Here is a 25,388-nt window from a genome sequence, read left to right on the forward strand (position 1 = left end):
CAGCCGGCCCCACGCACTGCACCCCCTGCCTGGGACTCCCTGCTCCACGCTGGCTCTTGCCTCTCATCCCCTTGCTTTGGGGTTCTCCAGCTTGGGACTCACAGGGCTCTGCATGCCACCCGTGGGACCTGTGCCAGGCATCCCTGGGAGTGAGCCGGGCAGCAGGGCCCTCACCTGGACCCCGCCCGTGCCCAGGTCAAGGTGTACATCCAGCAGCTGGTGGAGGGGCTGCAGTACCTGCACAGTCGTGATGTCCTCCACCTGGACATAAAGGTACCCCAACCCCTGGGCTTGATGGGGCCTGGAGGGGGGAAAAGTGCAGGCCCACCTTGTCCAGTGTCCCCGACAGGCTTGCATGCCTCTGAGTCCAGAGGGCTCACCACATCCGGGAGCCCCGTCAGATGGAGCTTGGCTCTGATGGGGCAGACATCCCCAAGCAATCCCTGGTCGGACCCCGGGGGTCCCTGCTACCCTCATGGATCCCCACATTTCCCCAAACCCGGAGGCCCCAGGGCCGGGGTCACCACCCCCGGGCACAGCCCTCACTGACACCAGACTCTGCCTGACAGCCCTCCAACATCCTGATGGTACACCCCGCTCGGGAAGACATTAAAATCTGTGACTTTGGCTTTGCCCAAAAACTCACGCCTTCGGAGCCGCAATACAGCAAGTACGGGGCGCCCGAGTTCGTGTCCCCTGAGATCATCCAGCAGACAGCCGTGAGCGCAGCCTCCGACATCTGGTGAGTGGTGCGGGACAGGCCCCCGGGCAGCCGCCGGCAGGCTCCCTCGAACCCGGGTCTCCTGCTCCTGGCTGGGCCCTGTGGCTCACGGTGGTTTCCTCCTGCAGGGCCATGGGGGTCATCTCCTACCTCAGGTGAGCCAGCCTGTCCCTCCAGCCCCTCCAGGGCCACCCTCCCTCTGGGCCCCAGAGGCCATGCCCTCTGCCTCTGGCACCTAGGCCGAGCCCTGGGCTGGGGCATCTGTTCTGGGGACAGGCAGCTGGCCCACCCGATAAGGGGCCTGCCCAGGACGTCCCATGAACGCCATGCTGTCCCAGGGCTGATGCTCCTCCCTGCCGGTCCCAGGGTCACGCGGTGGCTGCCTGATGACGGCAGCTGCCCCGATGGTGCTGCCAGTGTAGACTGAGCTGGGATCTCCGTTCAGCTCCCCTGACCCCCGTCTTGGGAAGGGCTGGGACCTGTGTCGGGCTGACCCAGTCTCTGTCCCCGCTGGGCCCCCAGACAGCGGCTGAGTCAGCTGGCCCTGCCTAGGCTAACCCTGTGTCTTCTCTCAGGCTGAGCTCTGAACTCTGCCGCAGGCCAAAGCTGGGTCCCACACAGGCCAGCCCTGACCCCTGTAGCTGCCTGGGACCCCTACTGCAGGCTGAGCCTGGAGCCTGCGGGGGTCCTCAGGCTGGACGGGAGCGGTTCTGAGCCAGGTCTAGGCTGAGGTCAGGCCCTCTTCTTCAGCCTGACCTGCTTGTCCCCGTTTGCTGGCGAGAGTGACCGTGCCACCCTCCTGAACATCCTGGAGGGGCGGGTGTCCTGGAGCGGCCCCACAGCGGCCCACCTCAGCGCAGATGCCCGCGACTTCATCCAGGCCACGCTGCAGCAGGCCCCAGAGTGAGTGCCTGAGCCGCCTGCCCTCCCTCTGGGTCCTTGGCCCTGTCCACCACTGACCGACCACCTGGTGTCCTCTGCAGGGCCCGGCCCAGTGCTGCGAAGTGTCTCGCCCACCCCTGGTTCCTGGTGAGCTGGCCCAGGCTGGGCCCTGGGCCGCCTGCCCCACAGGGAGGGCAGGGGGAGGACAGACTAACACAGAAGGTCCAGGGGGTGTCAGCCCCTTCCAGCTGGCCTCATCATGGTTCGGCCAGGGCACCATCGTTGGCTTTGCCCTTTGCCTGCCTGGGGGTCTGGGTTTGGGGACCCAGGGCTTCTGCCCTACTGGGTGCCATCCTCACGGTGGCTGCTCCCTGCTGCCTTCAGACGTCTGTGCCTGCCGAGGAGGCCCACTTCATCAACACCAAGCAGCTCAAGTTCCTCCTGGCCCGCAGCCGCTGGCAGGTGAGCCACGCTGCCTCACAAAGGGGAGACTGAGCCCAGGCCCAGGCATGTGACAGCAGGGCAGCAGACAGGGCCCAGGGTGCAGGATCCCTCTGGGTGGGGCCGCCCTTGGGCCACCCCCTGATGCCCTGTCCTGTGGCCCCAGCGCTCCCTGATGAGCTACAAGTCCATCCTGGTCATGCGGTCCATCCCTGAGCTGCTCCAGGGCCCACCTGACAGCCCATCCCTTGGTGTGGCCCGGCACCTGCGCCCAGACCGCAGTGGCTCCTCCAGCTCCTCCTCCTCCTCGGACCACGAGCTGGCACCGTTCGCCAGGGCCAGGTCGCTGCCACCCTCACCCACGGCCCACTCGCCGCTGCTGCATCCCCGGGGCTTCCTGCGGCCGTCAGCCAGTCTGCCGGAGGAGACCGAGGCCAGTGCAGCCTTGATGGTGCCCCTGGAGGCAGGGTCTGTGCCGGGCTCGGGGCCTCTGTCCCCCAGCCTCGTGCCCCGACGCAGCGTCATCTGCAGCCTGTTCCACCAGCAGGCGCGTGAGGGCCCAGCGCACAGGGCCGAGGCCTCGGGGGCCAGGCGGCACCTGCTGAGGGCCGGGTACATCTCGAGGGTTCTGCCTGGGCTGCGGGAGCCGCTGCTGGAGCACTGCGTGCTGGAGGAGGCGGCTGCCCGGGAGGAGCAGGCTGCAGGGACCCACGCAGCCACTCCCAAGTCTGCCCTGCAGCGGCCCCGCCCTGGCACTCACCAGGCCCCTGGCCGCAGCCACTGCCCAGACCACCGCCCGGCGAGCACCAAAAGCCCCTGCCCAGGGGCCTGTGGCAAAGGGCAGTGTCCGCATCCAGCCCCATCTGAGCTGGTGTGTGGGGCCTCTGCCAGGGGCCTGGGGCATCCCCAGGGGCCTGGGCCACTCGCATCTGCCGGCAGGCTCTGGGCACCCTCTCCACAGGCCAGGCCAGGGCAGGAGAGCTGCGGAGGGCGCCCAGGCCCCATCAGTGGCCCCGAGCCGGGCGCTTCCCCCCAGGAAGGCTGCGAGCCAGCCTGCACACAGCCCCCCGGTGCTGAGGGACCCCATGACACCCCCCTACCTGGGCAGCCCTGGCCTGGCCCCTCCCTGGATGCCAAGGCCCTGACCCAGCAGGCAGAGCACCCACCAGACTCCACAGCCCCTCCGCAGTGGCCTCAGGAGCAGGCGACCACCCGGAAGTTCTCCTTGGGGTCCCGCCGAGGGGGCTATGCCGGTGTGGCTGGCTATGGCACCTTCGCCTTTGGCGGGGATGCAGGAGGCATGCTGGGCCAGGGACCCCTGTGGGCCAGGATGGCCTGGTCAGTGGCCCAGTCCTCGGAGGATCGGGAGGAGGCCGTAGCTGAGACCTCCCAGCCCCAGACGAGCCTGGGGCTGCCACGGGCCTCCCCAGAACTGCCCCCATGGGAGGAGGCAGATCAGGTCTCCCTGGTGCAGATCCGGGACCTATCGGGGGATGCAGAGGCAGCTGACACCGTATCCCTGGACATTTCTGAGGTAGACCCTGCCTACCTCAACCTCTCCGACCTGTATGACATCAAGTACCTCCCATTTGAGTTCATGATCTTCAGGAGGGTCCCTAAGCCCTCTGAGCCGCCGGAGCCTTCCTCGCCAGAGACGGAGGCTGAGGAGGAGCTGGCCAGGTTCCCGGAGGCCATGCAGCCCTGGCCAGGCGAGCTCGGCCTGCATGCTGGCCTAGAGATCACAGAGGAGGAGCCTGATGACCTGGTGGCCCTGCTGGGGGAGGCGGCCACGGGTAGGAAGCGCAAGTGGTCGCCCTCACGGGGCCTTTTCCAGTTCCCTGGAGGCTGCCTGTCACCTGAAGAACCCCCGGAGCGCAGGCTGCGCCAGAGGGTGAAGGCATCCATGGCCCACATCTCCCGCATCCTTAAGGGCAAGCAAGGTGACTCCTGCTGGGAGCTGGCACATCCAGGGTCTCCTCATCCTCTCATGCCAGGGACAGCTCAGCCTACTAGCCTCACCCCACAGGCCTGTGCCCTGGGGCTCAATGCCCTCCTCCTGGGTGCCCGGGACCAGCCTTGGATAGGGCAGTTGCAAGGGCTTGGAGGCAGGAGCAGCCCAGCAGCCCCAAGTGGGCCTGGGGTACAGGCAGCCCAGCATGGGAAGCCTCCTTAGTGCGATGCGCTTCCTTTCCGAAAGCCTGGGTGCTGGCCATCCCGAGGCATGGAAATCTGGGGTGGGGGTGGGGCAAGGGTGCTGCCTGGAGGAGGGACTCCTGGCTGACCTCCACCTCCACGCCTTCAGGTCAGGAGAGGGAGGAGCCCCCCAGGAAGAAGGCGGGCCTGGCTGCCTTCAGGCTGTCCGGCCTGAAAGGCAGGGACCATGGTGAGCAGGGCCTAGCAGTCCTGGAGGGCAGGGTGGGGTATGGCTGCACCCTCGCGCTGGGTGTCCCCCTGACCCTCATCTCACGCCCCTCCTCAGCACCATCCTTCCTGAGGGAGCTCTCAGATGAGGCCGTGGTCCTGGGCCAGTCAGTGACACTGGCCTGCCAGGTGTCAGCCCAGCCAGCTGCCCAGGCCACCTGGAGCAAAGGTGCGGAGCCACCCCAGAGCAGGCAGGAAGTGGTGGCTGTCCAGGTAAACTGAGGCCCACCCTGTCCCCATGCAGATGGCGCCATCCTGGAGAGCAGTGGACGCATCCTCATCTCCTCAACCCTGAAGCACTTCGAGCTGCTGACCATACTCATGGTGATGGCTGAGGACCTGGGCGTGTACACCTGCAGCGTGAGCAACCCGCTGGGGACAGCCGCCAGCAGGGGCGTCCTCCGGAAGGCAGGTGGGTGGGGACCCAGGGAGGCCATGCCATGTTCCACCTCATGAGGCCGCAGAACTTGCGGCTCGAGCAGTGGCCACTGGGCGTCACTTCCCCTAGGCAGCGCTGTTCTCGGTGGGCAGGCATGGCACTCAGCTGCTGTGGGTGCCCAGAGTGGCTGGGGAGGGGCCTTAGCTGGCCGGGAGCAGTGTGCCCCGGAGCAGGGGTAGGGAAGCTATGGCAGCTGCCTTACAGCACCTGAACAAAGCCCACTTGTGCACAACGCCGAGCCCATGCCCGGCTGCCTGTGGGCGGAGCTTTCCCTGGTGCCTGGACCGGGGCTCCGTTTCTCCACGGTGCTGCCTGGCCCTCCCTCCGCCACACGGGAAGGAAGGGCCATCTCGGCTCTGTGTCCACATCAGGGCCAAGCTTCCAGCTCGACACTGCCTGGGGTGTGATCCTAAGGTAGCCAAAAAGAGGGGCAGCCTTGTGGGCGGGCCCCAGACACCCAGTGCTGGGCAGACGGCCTAACTGAGCTGCCAGGGCCTTCACCCCTCCACAAGCTCCTGCTTGGAACCAGCAACATGGGTGGCCCGGCAGGGAGGTGGGTGGGTGTCCCTGACTCCTGAAGGAGGGCTGTAGGGACCCTAAATGAGTGGGATTGGGACCGGGTGGGCTCGGTGTCCTGGCTGAGGGGAGGGAGGGGCAGAGTTGGGTGTCCTGCACCCACCCTGGCCGTGGGTGGCCCCTGCAGAGCGGCCCTCTTCCTCCCCGCGCCCGGACATCGGGGAGCTGTACGAAGACGGGGTGCTGCTGGTCTGGAAGCCTGTGGAGTCCTGCGGCCCCGTGACGTACACTGTGCAGTCCTGCGTGGAAGGTACGGGTCGGGGCACTCTGCCCTCTGGGGGAGCTCTCTGCTCCCCACCTCCCTGCTGCTCTCATGGCTTCCCTGGGCCCAGGTGGCAGCTGGACCACACTGGCCTCCGACATCTTCGACTGCTGCTACCTCACCAGCAAGCTGCCCCGGGGCGGAGTCTACACCTTCCGCACTGCGTGCGTCAGCAAGGCAGGCATGGGTCCCTACAGCAGCCCCTCAGAGCAGGTCCTCCTGGGAGGGCCCAGCTGCCTGGGTGAGTCGCCCCCCGGGACAGGGACAGGGACAGGCTGGCTGGGGTGGCTACACCTTCCTGGGAGAGAGAGCCACCTCCACTTGGCACCCAAGGCCTGCGCCCTCCTGGGCTCCCTTGTCCCTCAACCCCCGCCTGCTGGGAGCCACGAACCCATGCTGTGTGGCCCTGAGCGCCAGGCCTGTGTGTGAATCCAGAGAAAGGGCAGTGTGACCGGTTATTAGTGCTGTCCCCACTGTCCTGCAAGGGCCAAGCTGTCCGTCACCCGGGGGGGCTGGCACTGCCTGCTGGGGCCCCACCCTTCATCCCGGGTCGGGAGGAATCAGTCGGAGTGCGTGGGAGCTGGAGCAGGGGCTTTGTCTGGTGCCTGGGAACAGCTGCAGTTGCGCAGGGCCCACCCTGACCGTCACCTGCCTTCCCGCAGTGCCCGAGGAGGAGAGTGGTGGGGGGCGGCCAGCCCAGCCCCTGCCCGGCACCAAGACCTTCGCCTTCCAGACGCAGATCCGGAGGTGAGGCTTCCGGGGACCACGGCGGGTCCTCCCCACAGCGCTGCCTGTCCCCGCCCCATGTACCCTTGGCCCACGCCTCTTCCCCATGCATCTGCCCATGGCCTGCTGCCCTTCTGCCCCTGCTTCTCCGGGGCTCACCTTCCTGGTGTCACACCTGCCCAGGGGCCGCTTCAGTGTGGTACGGCAGTGCCGGGAGAAGGCCAGTGGCCGGGCCCTGGCTGCTAAGATTGTACCCTACCGGCCTGCGGACAAGACAGCCGTGCTCCGGGAGTACGAGGCCCTCAAGAGACTATGCCACCCACACCTGGCCCAGCTGCATGCTGCCTACCTCAGCCCTCGCCACCTGGTGCTCATCTTGGAGCTGTGCTCGGGGCCCGAGTTGCTCCCCAGCCTGGCCGAGAGGTGAGGGGTGGCACAGGCTGGCCGGGCAGGTGGACAGCTGGACAGCAGGCTTGTGGCCCACCGCATCCTGGCTGACCTCCCTGCTGGGGCCCGCAGAGCTGGGCAGTCCCTCTCAAGCCACTGAGGTGCGGGTCTCTGCATGCCCCCACCTTGGTGCCTGCACTGAGCCACTTCTGCGCCTAGGGCCTCCTACTCTGAGTCCGAGGTGAAGGACTACCTGTGGCAGATGCTGAGCGCCACCCAGTACCTGCACGCACAGCACATCCTGCACCTGGACCTGCGGTCTGAGAACATGATGATCACGGAATACAATCTGCTTAAGGTCGTGGACCTGGGCAGTGCCCAGAGCCTCCACCAGGAGAAGGTGCTGCCCCCCGAGAGCTTCAAGGACTATCTGGAGACCATGGGTATGTGTGTGGGCAGGGGTAGGCAGCTGTGGGCACCCAGCCTGGGGGGCAGCAGGGAGCCCCTCTTCACCTGTCCCGCCTGACTCACCTCACACCGCCCCAGCAGCCTGCCACCCTCTTACCTGTGCCCCGACCTGTCCCCCGACCTGGGCCCACACCCCTGTCTGTCTCTACCTGTGCTCGCCATCTGAGCCCACCCATCTGTGCCCATGTGCGGGTGCCCCTACTGTGCCCCCTCGCAGCTCCGGAGCTCCTAGACAGCCAAGGGGCTGTCCCGCAGACGGACATCTGGGCCATCGGTGTGACGACCTTCATCATGTGAGTCCAGCTGTCATGGGAGGCGCCAAGTGGACAGGCAGGGCGACCTCAGAGCCCGGCGCCACCCTAAGTGACCCCCACCCGTGGTGCTAACAGGGCCCTCTCCCCACACAGGCTGAGTGCCGAGTACCCGGTGAGCGACGAGGGGCCCCGCGACCTGCAGAAGGGGTTGCGCAAGGGGCTCATCCGGCTGAGCCGCTGCTACGCGGGGCTGTCGGGCGGCGCCGTGGCCTTCCTGCGGGGAGCGCTGAGCACCCAGCCCTGGTAAGCAGCCCCTGCAAGCCCCACCCCGTCCCCGACCCTCCCTAGTGCCCAGACCTGTCCTCCCCCCCCGCCCTCGGGTGCCCCCTCCACCCCTCTTCTGGTCCTGCCCCCTCTGGCCGGCTCCCACCCGCAGACTCACTCGCACTCCTTCCTTCCCAGGGCGCGGCCCTGCGCCTCCGGCTGCCTGCAGAGCCCGTGGCTGACGGAGGAGGGACCGCCCGGCACCCGGCCGGCGCCCGTGGCCTTCCCCACCGTGCGCCTGCGCGCCTTCGTGCGTGAGCGCGAGAAGCGGCGCGCGCTGCTGTACAAGAGGCGCCACCTGGCGGCGGAGCGCTGACGGCCTGGCCTCGCCGCACTGATCGACCGCGCCGCCCCGGAGCCTGGCGGGCTACCTGTGCGCGGGCCTCGCGATTGTGCCAGGATCCCGGCCCTTCTGCCTGGCTGGGGCACCATCTCGGTCACCGTCCCGTGGTTGGGAGACCAGACCCAACACCCACAAATAAAAGGAGAGGTTGCGGGTGGCTCCCGTTTCAGTCCATGGTCGCTGGCTCTAAGACAAGGTGGCACGGTGGAAGGCTGGGAGGGGGAGGGCTGCTGCGTGCAGGGTGACCAAGAAGCAGAGGGGAGGGGAGCACCTCCAGGTGACCCCGAGGCCCCCCAGCAGTCCCACCTCCACCAGCGCTCGTCCATCGCCTTTCGGAGAGCGCTGCCTTCCCCCAGCATGCACGAGGGTCCTGGGGACCCAATCAGCCCTCCTGGCAGGCGGGGTCACCTCCTGCGCCCGCTCGTTGTACCAGCGCTCTAGGACTTCCAGGCACACACAGCTCGAACAAAAACGTGCCCAGGGCGAAAGGCGCTCCTGTGTGCCACCTGTGGCGTCTCCTTGAGGACGCTGGAGGTCCTGGCACGTGGCCGAAGATGATGGTAGGCCACTGGCACCTGGGCTGTGGTTGTCCCGGCAGCTCGTTCCTTTGGTACACTTAGGTCTGCTTTGGATCACATTCATCATTGGGAATTTGTACCTGTACATGATATATCTTGGTTCTTATTTTTTCCCCATTCCCCTGCCCTTCCTTCAGTCCCTCCACCCTTCCCTGTATAACTACGCTTTGTTTCTTTTTTTCCTTCTTTTCTTCAATTTGTTTCCTTTCCCTTCTTTTCTTTCCCCTGCTCCTGCTCCCTAGTTCCCCTTCCCCTTTGAACATTTTCTTCCTGTTTCACAATACCTATTATACATTTTGGTCCTCATTTACACTTTCAGTTTCTCACACCAGAGAAATGATTTGGTATTTACACGTGTGTGCTATTTATTTCACTTAAGAGTATCGCCTCAAGGTCCATCCATTTAGCTATAAATGTCTCAAGTTTAACTTTCTTTATGGCTGAGTAATACTCCATTTTATTAAAAAAACAAAACAAAACCCCACATCTTCTTTATCTAGTCTCCAGGTGATGGGCACTTGGGCTGTTTCCAAGCTTTAGCTATTACAAACTGTCCCGCTATGAACATGGGTGCACAGATATGGCTGTGGTATGATTCTTTTAATTCTTTTGGGAAGATGCCCAGTAGGGGAATAGCGGGGTCAAATGGGACCTGTAGTTCTAGTTCTTCGAGGTATCTCCATACTGACTTCCACAGTGGTTGCACCAGTCTGGACTCCCACCAACAATGGAGAAGGGTTCCTTTCTCTCCACAGCCCCGCCAGCGTTTGTTCTTGGTTGATTTCTTGGTAGCAGCCACTCTTTGTGGGGTGAGGTGGAATCTCAGTGTTGTTTTCATCTGCATCTCTTGAATGACCAGTGATGTTTAACATTTTTTTCATGTTTATTTGCTGCTTCTACTTCATCTGAGAAATATCTGTTCATTTAAGAAGCCCATTTTTGGATTGGATCTTTGAATTTGGGGGTCTGACTTTTTAAAGTTCTTTATAGATTCTAGATAGTAGTCCTTTGTCTGAGGAACAGCTGGTAAAATTTTTTCCCACATTGTAGGTTGTCTGTCCACTCTGTTGGTGGTCTCTCTTGCAGTGCAGAAGCTTTTTAATAAGATGAGATCCCAGATGTTGATTCTTTGTGCTAGTTTTCGTGCTCCTGCGGTTTTGTTCATAAAGTCTTTTCCTATGCCAATGTCTTCAAGAGTTCTACCTAAGTTATCTTCCAGCAAGTTTAGTGTTTCTGTCTTAATAGTTATATCTTTAATCCACTTCAATCTTAGTTTAGTGAATGGTGATAGGAATGGGTCTAGTTTTAGTCTTTGGCAAGATTAAAGAAAGAAAAACTCAGATTTTCCAGCACCATTCATTAAATAGGCTGTCTTTCCTCCAGTGAGGGTGTTTGGTTCCTGTCAAAGATGAGGTGGCTGGGTGTGTCTGGAGTTGTTTCTGCATCTTCTAATCTGTTCCATTGATTCTCAGATGCCAGTACCATCTGTTTTTATCACAGTGGTTTTGTAGTATAGTTTCAAGTTGGGGATTGTGATGCCCCCTACCTTGTCTTTGTTGCCCAGAATTACCTCGTTTCCTTGCAACACAGTGTGACAGCTGTGGTCAGTGCATGGTCAAGGCTCCTGACAAGGCCGCTTCACATTCCTTCTCACTGCCACTTTGCCTCCTCCTTTACCTTCCACGTGAGGAATGAAATTTGACATAGCAGGTGTGTTAGCTTCCTGTTAGGTAACAAAATACCTGAAATAATTAAAGAAAAGATTTGCTTAGGCTCATGGTTTTGGAGAGTCCAGTCCTTGGTTGGCCCATTGATTTTTGGCCTGGGGTGAGACAGCATCATGGTGGGAACATGTTGAAGTGAAACCACTCCATCAGCCAAGAGGCAAACAGAGGCGTAGGGGGCACCACACCCCAAGTGACCCAGGACCACAGGCCCCATCTCTCCAAGGCTCCAGTACCTCCCAATAGCACCTCTCCAGGGACCACAGCTTCCATATGTGGCCTCCTAGGGACACTCAACCTCCAGACCACAGCACAGGCACAGCTGGGGCAGTTGCAAGCTGGCAGGGAGGCACTTCTCTCGGGGATGGGCACCGAGTTCACTCGGGCAAGGTGCCCTGTAGATAGAGCGTAGCTGCCTGCTAATGTCTCAGCACAGACAGAACAAGACCAAACACACCGCTCTTCTTGGTCACCGGCTGTGGCTCCCCGACCACCCTTCCCATTGTCAGAGGTACTGAGACACCCAGTCATGGAAAAGCCCCTGCTTCATTCTAGCATCTGTGCCAGATGCATCTTCCCCCTCATTTACTCTTTAAAATGACACAGGTGAGCCCAGTTTCATGACCTGTTCTTCCTGCAGCCTCCTAGTCCAGTTGCCTGTGGCTCCAGGGGCAAAGGAGAAGCCTCACCTTTTCTTTCCCAGCTTCATGCCTCGGGTCTCGAGCTGCACACATGGGTATGCTCTTGGTCATCAGCTAATCTCAGAAACCCAATGGCTGCCACATGTTGACAAGTCTAGCCTGTTTTGATATCCCCATCTCCAGGCTACCATGTCTAAATATTGACACCTACGGTCTTAGTTACTTTTCTTGTTGCTGAGACAAAATATTTGACATTCAAGTTTAAAGGGACAAAAGGTTTATTTAGCTCACAGTTTGTAGAGGATTCAGCCCATTATCGGCTGGCTCCAAGGCAGGGTAGCACATAGCAAAGGGACAACAATTCATGGCAGTGGAAGACAGCAGAAGCAACAAGGGAACCTTACTTGTGCCTTTCTGCCCCTTTTGTCTTATGCAGACAACCGGGATTAGGGTGGTACCAAACCAATCCGTGTATTGGTTTAGTAATCACACACCCTTAATCCCAGCATCACACACTCTAGATTCAGCCACCTCTGAAAAAGCTACCTATGACCATATGAGGCTTTGAGGGCCCATCCAGACCCAAACCATAACACCTACCCTTGAGCCCAGGATATTTTGACATAAAATCTGAACTTCTTAAAACTGAGTTGATACTTACCCACTCCCCCTCCACTGCCTCTACTTCTCTTTCCATCAACTTCCCATCAATTTTGTGATTTCATGAGTGCATAGACATTTCATGAGTCCTTTTCTCATTGCTATAACAAAATACCTGAAGCTGGGTAATATGTAAAGAAAAGAGGTCTATTGAGCTCACAGTTTTGGAGGGTCATGATGCACCAGGTTACAGGTGAGCACTCTGGATTGTGAGCCCCAAACAGTCCAGAAACAGCCAGTACCTCTCTTAGCTTATCTGCCTGCCATTCCCTTTTTGCCTCTGTATGTAGGCTGATACCCCTAAGGAATGAGTAGTCTTTTTTTCACCCATTAAGTTTATTGGTACATTTTAGGTATAAAATACAGTTGCATTCATCATTGGGATCTTGTACCATTACATGAGTATCTTGGTTCTTATTTTTTCCCCCTTCCCCTGCCCTCCCTTCACCCCCTCCACCCTTCCCTATTGGCAAAGACTTTGTTTCCATTTTTTTTCCTTTTCTCATATTTTTTCTTTTCCCTTCTTTCCTTTCCCCTACCCCTCCCACTTCCCCTGCTCCTTTAGACCTTTTCTTCCTGTTTCACAATATCAATTATACATTTTAAAAATTACAATACCAAGATCTAGGAGACATTACCACAGATTTTACAGAATTTATAGAGGACATAGAAAGCATATTACAAAAATCTGTTTTGAAATAAATTTGACAACTTCTAAGAAGTACCTTGGAAGACAAATTAATGAAGCTAACTCTGGAGGAAATATAAAATTTGAATAGCACCTATTAAAGAAAGTATATTCCTAGCTTGAAAACCTACCTATATGACAACAATAGGCTCATATACATTTTAACTGATAAATTATATCAAACAATTAAAGCAGGAAAAAGAAGGAACACTTCTCTCCTCATTTTAGGAACTCAACATTGTGTTAATTCTAAAACTGGATAAAGATTATAGAAGAAAAAGTATGAACATAAATAGAAATTTGTTTAACAAAACAAACTATTAGAAGTCAGATCTGGCAGTAGGTAGAAAGTGGCTTTATTATAGGGATGGCAGTGTTGGTTCAGGATTGGAAGATCCACCCCCAAATGTCATCATTTTAACAGAGGAAAGGAAAAATCCATATGATCCTGTCAGTAGTTGGAGAAAAAGTATTGGAATAAATTCCACAGCTGTTCATGGTAAAAGCTATCAGGAGATTAGAAGTAGAACAGAACCTTCTCAACAGATTAAAGATATGTACTCCATACTTTCAGCGAGAACACTTTATATGAATGGAGAAGATACAATGCTTTCTCCTTAAGGTGGGGAACAAGGGCAGATATGCTTACTCTTTATCTGTCCATTAAACTTTGAAACCTAGGCCCCACCAAAATAGTCTGGAAATAAAATGACACAATTAGGATAGGATTGGCAAGGTAGAAGTAAAATCTTTATATGTAGATGAAATGATCATCTACAGAGAAAATACTAAGAAATCTCTAGGAGCCCCTAGAACTTGTATTTGAATTTAGCAGGATTAGAAAACACAAGGTATATATAAAAATTCAGGTCTGTGTATACTTGCTATAAATGAAGAATTGGATATTGAAATTTAAAAGTTATGTAGAAGTACAAAGGACCTAGAAAAGTTAAAAAAAACAAAAATAAAACAGTGTTGGAAGACGTTTAGTACCTAATTTTAAGACTTCTTCTAAAGCTACAATAATCAAGGCTATGTTGGTGTAAGGAAAGACATATAGATCATTTGAATAAAACAGAGACTCTAGAAATAGAACCATACATATATGGTCCACTGAGTTTTGAAAGATTATTTAACATTAGCATTTTATAGAATATAAACTCAATTCAAGAGCCAAGGAAGGGATAGTGTTTTCAGCAAACGGCACTAGAACACCTGGTATCTGTATATAAAAAATTAACCTCAACCCTTTATTTCCATACATGAAAATAACTTGAAGGGATCTATGAACCTAAATATGAAAGCCTAAAAGTATAAAACTTTAAGAGGAAATTATAAGGGAAAATGTTTATGAATTCAGGTTAGGCAAGAACTACCTAGTATACAAAAGACATGATGTATAAAAGAAAAAAATTGATAAATGAGATTCCATCAAAATTTAGAACTTTAAATGACATCATTAAAATGAAAAGTAGTCCTTAAACAGACCATATTTACAATGCATATAACCTATGAGCAGAATATATAAAGAATTCTTAGAGCTCATTAATAGACAACCCAATTAAAAAGTAGACATAAGAAGATGATAAACAGCCAGTATAGCACAAGGAATGGTGTGCAACTCTAGAATCAGAAAAATACTAATCAGTACAATAACAAGATTGAGTTATACACTCATTAGGGAGATGAAGTTAAAAATTTTAAAAGCCTTGTCATGACTTTTTCTTTTTGTTGGATTCTCCCTCTTTGGGTTTAATTTGTCATGACAAATGGATTCATTTTGCTGGGTTTCCTGGGGTTGTGATCCTCATTGTCTTTTCCTAGGGTATTGTCTAAAATTTTTTGGAGTGCCAGTTTGGTATTCATGAAGTTCCTGAGGTGCTCTTTATCATGAAAGTATCTTATTTCTCCCTCAATTTTGAAAGATAGTTTTGCAGGGTACATCAATCTGGGTTGGAAGCTGTTTTCCTTTAGGGATTGAAACACATCACTCCAAGCTCTTCTTGCCTTGAGGGTTTGCATTGAGAAGTCTGCTGTGATTCTGATGGGCTTTCCTTTGTATGTGATTTGTTTCTTTTCTCTCACTGCTTATAGAATTTTGTTCTTCTGTTGGATTTCTGAAATCCTAACTATTGTATGCTTATGTGTAGATTTTTTTTTAATCAAGGCTAGCTGGAGTCCTATACGCCTCACTTACCTGTATATCAAGTTCTTTTCCCCTCCTTGGGAAGTTTTCTGCCATCACTTCTGTGAAGAGTTTTTTATGTCATCTGCACTCTCTCCTGTTTCTTCATTGACTCCAATCAGTCTTATGTTACTCTTCTTTGCATCGTCTAGCAGCTACTGGATTGATTTCTCATGTTCCCTTACAATTTTAAAGCAATTTCTATTTTCCTGGTCACTAATTGCAGTCTTTTCTTCTATATCTGAAATTCTATCCTCACATTGGTTCATTCTGCTGTGCAGACTTTCAATGGAGTTTTTAATCTCTTGGAAATCTCTTTGCATCTGTTTTATGGATTCCATTTATTTCCTATGTTGGGATCCCATCATGTTCCTCAGATCCTCTATTTTTTTTTTATCCATGTCCTCTCTAGATTTATTAATCATGTCTTGCACCATGAGGAAAATCTTTGCTGTTATCTGAGTAATTATTTCTGATTTTATTTTTCCCAGATCCTCTTTTGTTGCCAGTTCAGAGAGCCAAGGTGGTTGAGTATCAGATTCTTCCATCTTGTTTCCCTTTGGGGTTGCTGTAGGTGATCCAGAAATCTGTTTTTGAGGCTTGTTTATGTGTCTTCTCATTTCCACGGGTGGGGGGTGTGCTTCTGGCACCCAAGGGGCTCATCTTCTCTGCCCTAGGAGCTTGGGATGGTGGCGGGGGAGCTTCCTTCAGGGTGCTGGGACCAGCTCAGATTCTCTTCCCTAGGAGCTTGGGATGGCCAGGAATGAGTAGTCTTAAGACCTACTTTCAGGGCAGTAGGTGGAAGAGAGGAAATGAGATAGAGGCTTAAAACACTTAGTGCAACAAGATGCACTGTGTGAGGCATCCTGGTGTGTGGTCCACATGGACTTTTCAGACAACTGCTGGACAATCTGAAGATAAGCATGTTGTCATGGAGAACTTCTCATCACAGGACCCCCACCCACTTCTGTCTCACTCTGAACACTCCTTAACTCCAGCACTCAACATCTGTTCTGCATTTGTATAATTTTTTATTTTAAGAATGTCCTTCCTATTCATGGAACAATCTAATATACCACCTTTGAAGAATAGCTTTTTTCATCAGCATAAATCTCTGGAAATTCATGAGGGCTACTGCCTGTGTCAACAGATGGTTCCCCTTTACTCCCGAGGAATTGTTACAGTTGGAACCCAAAATGTTCCCCCAAAAGGCTCATTGTGTTGAAGGCTTGGTTGCTGATGGGCTTTTGGGAAGTAGATCATGAGTATTCTAGCTTCATGAATGCATTAATCCATTGATAAAACCATAATTTGATGGCATTATTGGGAAGCAATAGAAATAAGAGGTGGAGTCTCATTGAAAGAAGTGGACCATAGGGCAGTGACCCTGGGGACACTGTCTGGTCCCTGGTCCCTCCCCTTGGCTTCTCCCTTCTCTCTGCTTCCCAGCTGCCTTGAATTGACCAGCTTTCCTTCACCATGTCCTTCCACTGTGATTCTGCTTCTCACTTCAGGCCCACAGCACTGGAGCAATTGACCATGGACTGAAACCTCTGAACCATGAGCTGAAATGAATCTTTCCTTAAGTTGTTTTTTTAGGTATTTGGTCACAGAGATGAAACCTGACACAAGAGTGTTCCATGGTACAGATGGATGTACCATGGTTAGTTGAACCCTTTACCATCCAAAGGATGCCAGATCATTTCTGGTTTTTTTTTTCCTAATGAAGCTGCTACATTGTTCATGTCCCAGTTTCTGTGGGACAGTGAGTCTTCAGTCCTTTGGGATACATGAGTAAGAGGGCAATGCCAGTGCCGGATGCAACTTCTCTTGCCATTGGTAAACCCTCATAGAGGAGATACCTGTTCATGTCTTTAGCCCATTTCCTAATTGGATGTTTTGTTTATCTCCATTGAATGTAGAGTTCTGGGCATTTGCCAGATATGTGACTTACAAATCTTTTCTCCCACACTGTAGCTTTCATTCTCTCAATAGGATCTTTCACAGAGTAAAAATTGTTACATTAAAATAACTTTTTAAAGTTGTAATTTTAACTGTAAAATGTACATAACATAAAATTACCACCTTAACCACTATTAAGCAGGCAGGTAGGTATTGTTCATTACATTCAGAAGTTATATTCTAGGGCTGGGGATTTAGCTCAGTGGTTTCGCCACATGCTGCACAAGCACAAGGACCCAAGTTTGATCCCCAGTACCAAAAAAAAACAAAACCCCAAAACAGAAGTTATATTCTGAATCAGAAAATCACAGTAGGCCTGGGGAGAAAATAGCATGCCTAGACAGAACAGGTAGGGAGCAAGAGAAGCAGGCAGACAGACTGTCATGAGTGGCAGGTAAGGCCATGGCAGAGCACCATGACCCAACCTTCAGTTCCAGGAAGCCCAAGTACATCTGCACCACCACTTATTCCAAGGAGCGTGTCCACAGTATCTCTGCCCCCAGGCTCCTCAGTGATTCCTCAGATCAGTGCCCAGCAATCACCTCCAATGCCTGGCAACCATCTCCCCTTTAAAAGCTTTTGCTCTCTCCTTGCTCGGGGCTGACACTCTTTTCAAACTCAGCCTGCTCACACCTGAGTGAAATAAACAGCCTCATTGCTCACACAAAACCTGGCCAGCTGGTCTCTCTGCTTTCCATGCCTTCAATACACAGATGAGGTCTCCGCAGGAGCACAAGCATGACACAGCTCTGAAGAACACATACAGCTAACACCAAAGATGGTATGTGCCCAACACAGTGCCCCCAGGGACAGCATACTTCCCATACCCCTGCACCCATATCCAGGATGCTGGGAGCAGGGCTTTCAGGCTTTTCCAGGCCTGGAAACATGTGCATGTGCACAGGGAGATGTGGGACCGGCTTCTGAACACAGAGTTCAGTTTCCTACATGCCTGCACATGGGGAGGAAGCCCACAAGCACTTGTTTTCAGTGATACACTTCGTGTCACATCTGGTGCAGACAGGTGTGGAGTATCCCGCTGTCCACTGGCATGGCACTCAGTTTCCAAGTTTTGGAGCATTTCAGATTAGTGGTACTTATTTTTGTTTGGTTCGGTTTGGTTTTGGGTTTTTGAGAAAGAGTGATCCAGACTAGCTTTGATCTCACTATGGTACCCCAGGCTGGCCTTGGACTTGAGATCCCCCTGCCTCAACCTCTTCAGTGCTGATATTACAGGCATGTACCCCCACACCCAGTTCAAGCCATGTTATCTTAATACACCATAACACCATAATAGATTCTAGGAGAGAGAAAGTTATGGAAATAAAAGATGAAATTGACACATTTGCACCCATAGAAGATTTTAACATATTATGTTTAGAAATCAATAGATCAGATATATACAAAATTAATGAATTCATAGATGTATTCCTAACATCATTGAACCATTTATGTGTTAAAAAGGCAGCCAGGTAAATAGTATCTTCTAACTATTTATGGGCTTTTGGAAAGTGGACCATGAGTGTTGAAAGATTCCTATTATTTTCAGATAGGCCCTGTTTCCTGGTTGCTGTGAAATGACATCAGTAACTATCAATAAAGAGTAGAGGGCAAGTTACAGCTATCCATCTGGAAGTTTTAGAAAGCATCCTGAATAGCTTTTGCATTAAATGAGAAAACCAAACTCTTAATTGACTTTAAAGAGACTTTTTAAGGGGAAGCATGGGGCCTGGCAGCAAAGTTTGTTTCTTTGTTCATCCAAACCTAGGAATTATTAGGTCAGTGTAGATCAAGACTTTTTATTTTGGTCACAAGCAGGTTCCTGACACTGAAATAGCAATGAGGTTATTGCATAACTTAGAATTCAAGATAAAGTTTCAGGGTTATTCATTTTATCACACTGTGCAAGTCATTGTTACCATATGGTACCTTGGGACCACTTAGTGTTCCAAATGCAGAGCCTAGGGCTTTCTTCTGAGACTTGTGTTCTGTAGCCAATGGTCCCCATGCCCTTGGTCATGACGGATGCTGGAACTGTGGACAAGTGGGCCATCATTCATGGGCTACAATAGATGATAGCTAGATGAGATACGATGGACAGAAATGATAGATTAGATGTAGCAGATAGATATAGACAGACATGCTGGACATAGATGCACAGACACGGCTAGATGTAGGTAGACTTTATATATGTATATATACCTAGATAGATAAAACAAGATAATAGAGATATAGAGGACACAGATACATAGATATAGAAAGATAGTGCTGATAGGACAGATAGATTAGATACAGATACAGAACACAGAAGAGATAAACATATAAATGAAAGAGGTTACATAGATGATAGTGATACACACAGATAGAGGTAGATAGACATAAAAATAGGAAAGAGATATAGCAATATAGTCATATGCAGGTAGGTAATAGAAGTAGAAATATAGATAAATATGGACATAAATAGGCACATGAAAGTTAGATATAGATGGATAGATAGATAAAATAGATCCACTAGTCCATTTTACCTTTAATAAGGATGTTCTAAGACCCCCTGTGGATGCCTGAAACCCTGGATAATAACAAGCCCCACATATACCATTCCCCTTATACACACATGTCTATGACAGTTTGATTTACCAAGGCAGGCATGATAAGGTCAACAACAGTAAAACAATAGAACGATTATCACAATATTCTCATGTGCTGTAGTCACTGCCTTCTGTGCTGCTGTGAGATGACACAGTGCCCCTGAGCTGAGACACAGTGAGGTGACGGACAGATGCATGGTAACGGTATCCTAGAGGAGTGTCGTTAGCCTCAGGTGAGCCTGGTCCCGATGCAGTGCAGTCAACGGTTGGATGTCAGGAGCAGACGGTGTTAAGGGTTGAGGGGGAGCTTTCTCCTTTTCACTTTACAGCTTCTCTTTGACCTATCTGGATTGCCAACATCTCCTTGCTTGTGTTTTGGAGCCATTATTAAGTAAAACAAGGTGAACACAAGCACTGTGATCCTGTGACAGTAGGCCTGACAGTAGGTGAGACAGCTCCTGGTGACTGACGGGTTGGGTAGACAGTGTATGTGGCTCAGGTGCATAAGACAAAGAGGGGACTTGTGCCTGGGAAGTCAGAGTGGTGTGGCACAAAGGGTCGGCACACTGCTTAGGGTGGTGTGCAATTTACAACGTGTGAATTGTTTCTTTCCAGAATTTTCCATTTAGAATTTTCAGACTACAGTTGACTGGAAGTAACTGAAACCACAGAAAGCAAAATCGTTGATAGGAGTGGAACACTCTGGGTAGATATAGAAGATAGAGATTTAGATGGATAGAGAAGAAGCTAGATGGATGCAGTGGTGGGTGGATCCAGATAGAGAAGGCATAGATAATAGAGATACAGATACTTCAATAGGGGTAGATAAATGCAGAGATATAGATAAGCGGGTATAGAAGATAGAAAGTAGATAGGATGTAGAGATACAAATACAAATAATAAGGTAGATGGGTGCAGGAGATAGATACATATAAGGGGTAACCAAAATATAATATGAATGATTATGCTTTTAAAGTTTATTATAGTAAAAGATACATTGGCATGAATCCTCCTCAAAATCCTCACCCTTGTTCTGAACACACTTATCCCATTTCTCTTGTCCACTTTCTGAAGCAGTTCTGGAAATCTTCCTCATGAATGGCTTTGTGAGGTGTGATCAAAAATTTGGTGAATGTGGCTGTCAAGTGACATCCTATGGAAAGGCAGGGTTGTAAAACATAATTCTGTGTCCTCATCCACCTTATTCACTGAATATGATACCATGTGACTTCTGGTTCTCCTCCAAAGTCAAAATGACCATGGAGGGAAAACCTTTTGAATGCATTCAGGACATCAAGACAGCCCCAATAGTGGAACTGGACACTCAGGAAAGAGAATGCCAGTGCTGCTGCAGAAGGTGGCAAGACTAATGAGGTGAGTGTGTTTGAAGCAAGGGAGAGGATTTTTAGAATTAATGACAACGTCTTTTACTACAAAATTTTAAAAATTTTAAAAATTAACATTCACTGTATTTTTCAATCACATGTCAAACATACATATTCTGAAAATCCCTTCTAATATAAAAAACTAAAATCCTGAAGTAAGTTTCAGTATGCACACTTCATCACAGCAGAATTCTCAACAACAGAATTCCCAGGAGCAGAAGCAAGGTATCAGAAGAGTCAAGAGTTGTCCCAGAGGCTGAGGACAGTGGAGTGGACATCTGTTTTTATTTGTTTGTTTGTTTTTTGGTGTCAGAGGTCAAACTTGGGACCCTGCGCTTGTAAGGCAAGCAGCAGAACCACTGAGCTAAATCCCCAGCCCTTGGACATCTGTATTTTATCTGTGGTAGGGGCAGCAGAATAGGCTCAGGGGCCAGTGAGTAGGTGGGAAGAGAGAGAAGTCTGCACCTGGCAGGGCTGCTGTTGGCCAAGAGAGAAAACACATATCTATTTTGCCAAATCTTTAGGTGCCAAACTAGACAAGATTAAGCCAAATGAGAGAAACAAAGAAAATCCAGTGGAGGAATGCCAAGACGAAGTTCACAGCAGCTTGATAGTGCAGTCTGGGTTACAAAGCATCAAAGGCAGCCAGATGTCAGGAGAGGGGAAAGAGCCACAGAGCTGATGGACGGGGTGGCAAGGAGCTCCTGGCATGGGGATGATCAGTGCTTCAGTAGATGAGAAGTAAAGCAAAAGATAATATCAAAGTTGCATTAGAGAAATCAGACAGTTTTGGAAATATCCAAATATAATTTCCAAAATAGGATACTATCATAACTGAATAATGAGTAAAACTCAAAATATGTTATGGATTAAGCCTTAAAATAAACTTACATGAAAAAAAGAATTGTAGCCAAGTCTGGTGGCACATGCCTATAATCATAGCACTCTGCGGGGCTGAGGCAGGGGGAATGTAAGTTTGAGTCCAGCCTGGGAAAATTAGCAAGACCTGTCTCAGAATTTAAAAATAAATAAATAAATAGATAGATAAATAAATACATAAAAGGGGCCGGGGATGTAGTTCTGTGAGAAAGTCCTAGGTTCCATCCCAAGTATTGAAAAAAAAAAAAGAATGGAGAGAATAAGAAGAGTAAGATGCATAAATGTAGCCACACTACAGCAAAGAGGCAAAAGAATAGAAAACAGAAGACTGGTTATACATAGATGATGACTGGAATGAGAGGGGAAAGGCCAACTTCTTTAAATTTCTAAAAACTAAGAGATTTTAAAAACTCAATTGTGAATTATAAATTATCTGAAATAAAATAAAAATAAAACTGAAAGGGTCGCCGAAGAAGGGGGCATGCTCTGTGGGGGCTCTGAAGTACCTAACAAAAACAAATCCTCAGATTCAGAAGACACATTATAGCCCAAGAAGAACAACGGAAAAGAAATTCCAAAAGAGAAGTATTTTGGTTAAAATGTTAAAATGAATGATAAAAAGAAATAGGACTTAAAAGCAATGGCTGAGGGGCTGGGGATTTAGCTCAGTGGTTTCGCCTCCTGCTGCGCAAGTGCAAGGACCGAGTTTGATCCCCGGGACCAAACAAACAAACAAACAAACAAAAAAGCAATGACTAAGGAAATCCTGGTGAGGCTATGTGGTTAAAGCAATGAGGAGAGCTATAATACTAGCAGGATTGCAGCAATTCCAAAGGATAAATGCAGTAGCCAACAACAATGATGAGTAAGAAACTGCAACAGGAAGAAATTTTTCAGTCAACAGTGGACTGCATATGTAGTCACGATCTCTTAAGATTAGACTGCCTGGTGAAATTGCAGCATCTTGGTTTGTGTAGGTACCAGTGTGATGTTCACAGATTGACCAGATTCCTGAGAACAGTAGCTTTGCTTAGTGATGGAGGACTTGGCTGAGCTAAGGCAGATGGACATGCAGGCTTTGTGACAATTTCTGTGATGTCAGGGGACTCCGTTCAAGACAATACTCATTTGTTGGACACTGATATTTTCTTTTGCAAAGCCTTGGTTAGCTTCATATCTTTGCAGATTAACACCAAAGGGCTGATGTGGTATTGACCACAATCCTCTGAACATCTGGCTGGGTGGCTGGCCCACAAGAGAGTTAAGGAACATGAGATGGTGAGGTCAATCCAGTGCATGATCACAGAGGACTACCAGCAGCAGGATGGTCTGGGTGGCCCACTCCTTGGGGGAACGATCTCAGGAGGATGCCGGTACTGTGGAGGTGTGGGACTTACCTTTAATGTCTGAGAAGAAGGGCCACCATGTATGCAGTCTACAGTAGCATGATCTCTACACGGCTATAGTATAAAAAAACAGCTCTCTGATGATGTAGCTCATTGGAGAAAATGAACAGTATCATAATTGGAAAGTGTGCTCATCAGTGGAGAAGAGAGAGCATGCTTACATGGAAGAAGAGAAAGTGAAAGGAGAAGAGTGGAGAAGAAAAGAGGGAAGGAGGGAGGGAGGAAGAAAGGAGAGCAGGAGGGAGAGACCAGGCCCCCATGTCACACTCCTGATTGTCAGCATCATCATCACTGCCACCAATCTCCAGTCGTGCTCACGTCACCAGATCGTTCACAGTGAATCAGAATTTGCTTTACCAATACATAAAAAGTCTGCTTCAATATCTCCCAAAGAGTAGGAGGCCAAGGAATCCTGGCTCTCTGAAGCAAACCATTCTAAAAGAACAATATTAATATTTACCGTGGTCTTCCTGGACTCTATTTCTAGTTTATTTGCTCAAGCAGCCATTTGGGAGAGAGAGAATGTGGGTCTGCTAAAGATTTTCTTGGAAATGCATGTGACCTGACAAAAGGGAGAAATAACTTCCTGGACATCAACCTCTGTTAACAGTTTTGTCCTTCCTAGTCATTTGTGTTGCAATAACAGAATGCCTAGCTGGATAGTTTGGAAGGAAGAAAAGTTTATTCCCTTGGAGTTCTGGAGGCTAAAGTCCGAGGCCCAGGCCCCAGCGACTCCATCACACAGCAGAGGTGGAGGGCCAGAGGCAGAGGGGTCAGACTCACAGTGCTGTAGTGGTGTTAATCCTGCACCTCTTAAGGTCCCACCGCTTTTTCAGTGCTACAGTGACAATGGCCTCTCAACATGGGTTTTGGGGGGACAGACACTCAAATCCCAGCACTCGTGGATTCATGGATTCGAGTACTTTTTATTTGGATGCTTGTAAAACAGCAGTGAATAGAAACCTCTTACCCGCTTCCTGTAGAACCCCACGAGAGCACTTGTCATGGCTGGGCGGGATTTTGAGAGGCTGGTTCTCAATGACCAATCCCATTCCACCTCTTTCCTCTTGGTGACACTATGGAATGTGTCTGACCTCAGCCCAACCTGCTTTCCCTAAGGTGCGGTGCGGTGCTCGTAGCAGGAGCTTGTCTTGCTGTGCCCTGCAGGAGGCTTTGCTCTCTAAGTGTAAGGATTCTTTTCCTTTAAATTGCTTTCAAAATACCTCCAGTACTTTGATTAAATAATACCACAGACACAAGGGGACTTAGCCGCATTTCTAGAACATTTTGTTCAAGGTCTGCAGAATGCACATTCTTCTCATGGCACAAGGACCACCCTGGAGGCTACTCTCTATTTAGGCCATGAAACAGGTCAGAGGAATTCAAAACAAAACAATCATATCGTTATCTACTCTGATCACAGTGGAACAAAACTAGAAATAAACAGCAAGATGAACTATAGAAACTATACAAATACATGGAAAATAAGCAACCTGCTGTTGAACAATAAGTTAGTGAGGTAATTAAAATGTTCTTGAGACAAATAAAAAGGGAAATGCAACATAGCAAAACCTGTGAATGCAGCACAGTCAATATTAGGAAGGACGTTTATAGCAGTGCCTACATAAAAAGGAAAGGTTTCAAATAAATGATCCAATCTTGCAACCCCAGGGACTAGAAAAAAGTACACCCAAAGTTGACAGATGGAAATAAATTACAAAGGTCAGGGCAGAAGTAAATAGAATGGAAAATAAAAAATACAAAAGAGCAATGAAATGAAGGTTTGGTTTTGAAAAGTTAAAATCAACAAATATTTAGGGGCTGGGGATTTAGCTCAGTGGCACCACACTTGCCTGGCAAGCACAAGGTCCTGAGTTTGATTCCCAGTACCAGGAAAAATAAAATAAAATAAGCAAATATTTAGCTAAATAAGAAAAAGAAAGGGTACGTATAAATAAAACCACAGGTAAAAAAGGAGGCACTGTAATTGATAGATACCACAGAAGTCCAAAGGCTTATCAGGAAATATTATAAGCTATTATATGCCAAGAAATGGGACGACATAGAAGAAATGGATGGGTAAATTTCTGGGTATATGTAACCTACCAAAATCAAACCATGAAGACATAGAAGATCTGAACAGAAAATAACAAATAACAGGATTAACTCAGTAATAATTAGTCTCTCAACAAAGAAAAGTCTAGGACCAGATGGCTTTACTGCTGAGTTGTACCAAATTTTAGAGAAGAACTAGCACCAATTCTTCTCAAATTAGTCCAGAAATTAAAAGGAGAGGAGCTTTTCCAACTCATTTGACAGAGTCAGCATCACCATGATACCAAAACCAGACAAGGACATAACAACAACAAAAAAGAAACTGGAGACCAATGTCCCTGATGAACACAGTTGCAAATATTCTAAACCAAATACTAGAAATCTGAAGTCAAC

General features: G+C 50.2%; 1 protein-coding gene across 16 annotated transcripts in view; it reads left to right on the top strand.

The window, feature by feature from the left end:
- Positions 1-9,140, top strand: part of Obscn (obscurin, cytoskeletal calmodulin and titin-interacting RhoGEF) — a 129,245-nt gene extending 120,105 nt beyond the window's left edge. For 12 of the 16 annotated variants that reach the window (XM_087211021.1, XM_087211023.1, XM_087211026.1 and 9 more), the window contains 16 exons: positions 196-273; positions 570-742; positions 850-876; positions 1,472-1,624; positions 1,705-2,065; positions 2,211-3,984; positions 4,347-4,634; positions 4,710-4,877; positions 5,608-5,730; positions 5,813-5,983; positions 6,405-6,489; positions 6,652-6,891; positions 7,075-7,298; positions 7,541-7,616; positions 7,731-7,880; positions 8,040-9,140. In XM_087211021.1, coding sequence (XP_087067147.1) covers positions 196-273; positions 570-742; positions 850-876; positions 1,472-1,624; positions 1,705-2,065; positions 2,211-3,984; positions 4,347-4,634; positions 4,710-4,877; positions 5,608-5,730; positions 5,813-5,983; positions 6,405-6,489; positions 6,652-6,891; positions 7,075-7,298; positions 7,541-7,616; positions 7,731-7,880; positions 8,040-8,217 — 4,269 coding nt within the window. In that variant the 3' untranslated portion in view covers positions 8,218-9,140. The remainder of the gene's footprint in view (positions 1-195; positions 274-569; positions 743-849; positions 877-1,471; positions 1,625-1,704; positions 2,066-2,210; positions 3,985-4,346; positions 4,635-4,709; positions 4,878-5,607; positions 5,731-5,812; positions 5,984-6,404; positions 6,490-6,651; positions 6,892-7,074; positions 7,299-7,540; positions 7,617-7,730; positions 7,881-8,039) is intronic. The other 4 variants (XM_087211027.1, XM_087211028.1, XM_087211034.1 and 1 more) reach the window with 4 other exon arrangements.
- Positions 9,141-25,388: the final 16,248 nt, after the last annotated feature.

Source organism: Heterocephalus glaber, unplaced genomic scaffold (assembly GCF_053883595.1).
Source record: "Heterocephalus glaber isolate CG9 unplaced genomic scaffold, H.glaber_assembly_v1.0 deba00001272, whole genome shotgun sequence".
NCBI classification, from domain to species: Eukaryota; Metazoa; Chordata; class Mammalia; order Rodentia; family Bathyergidae; genus Heterocephalus; species Heterocephalus glaber.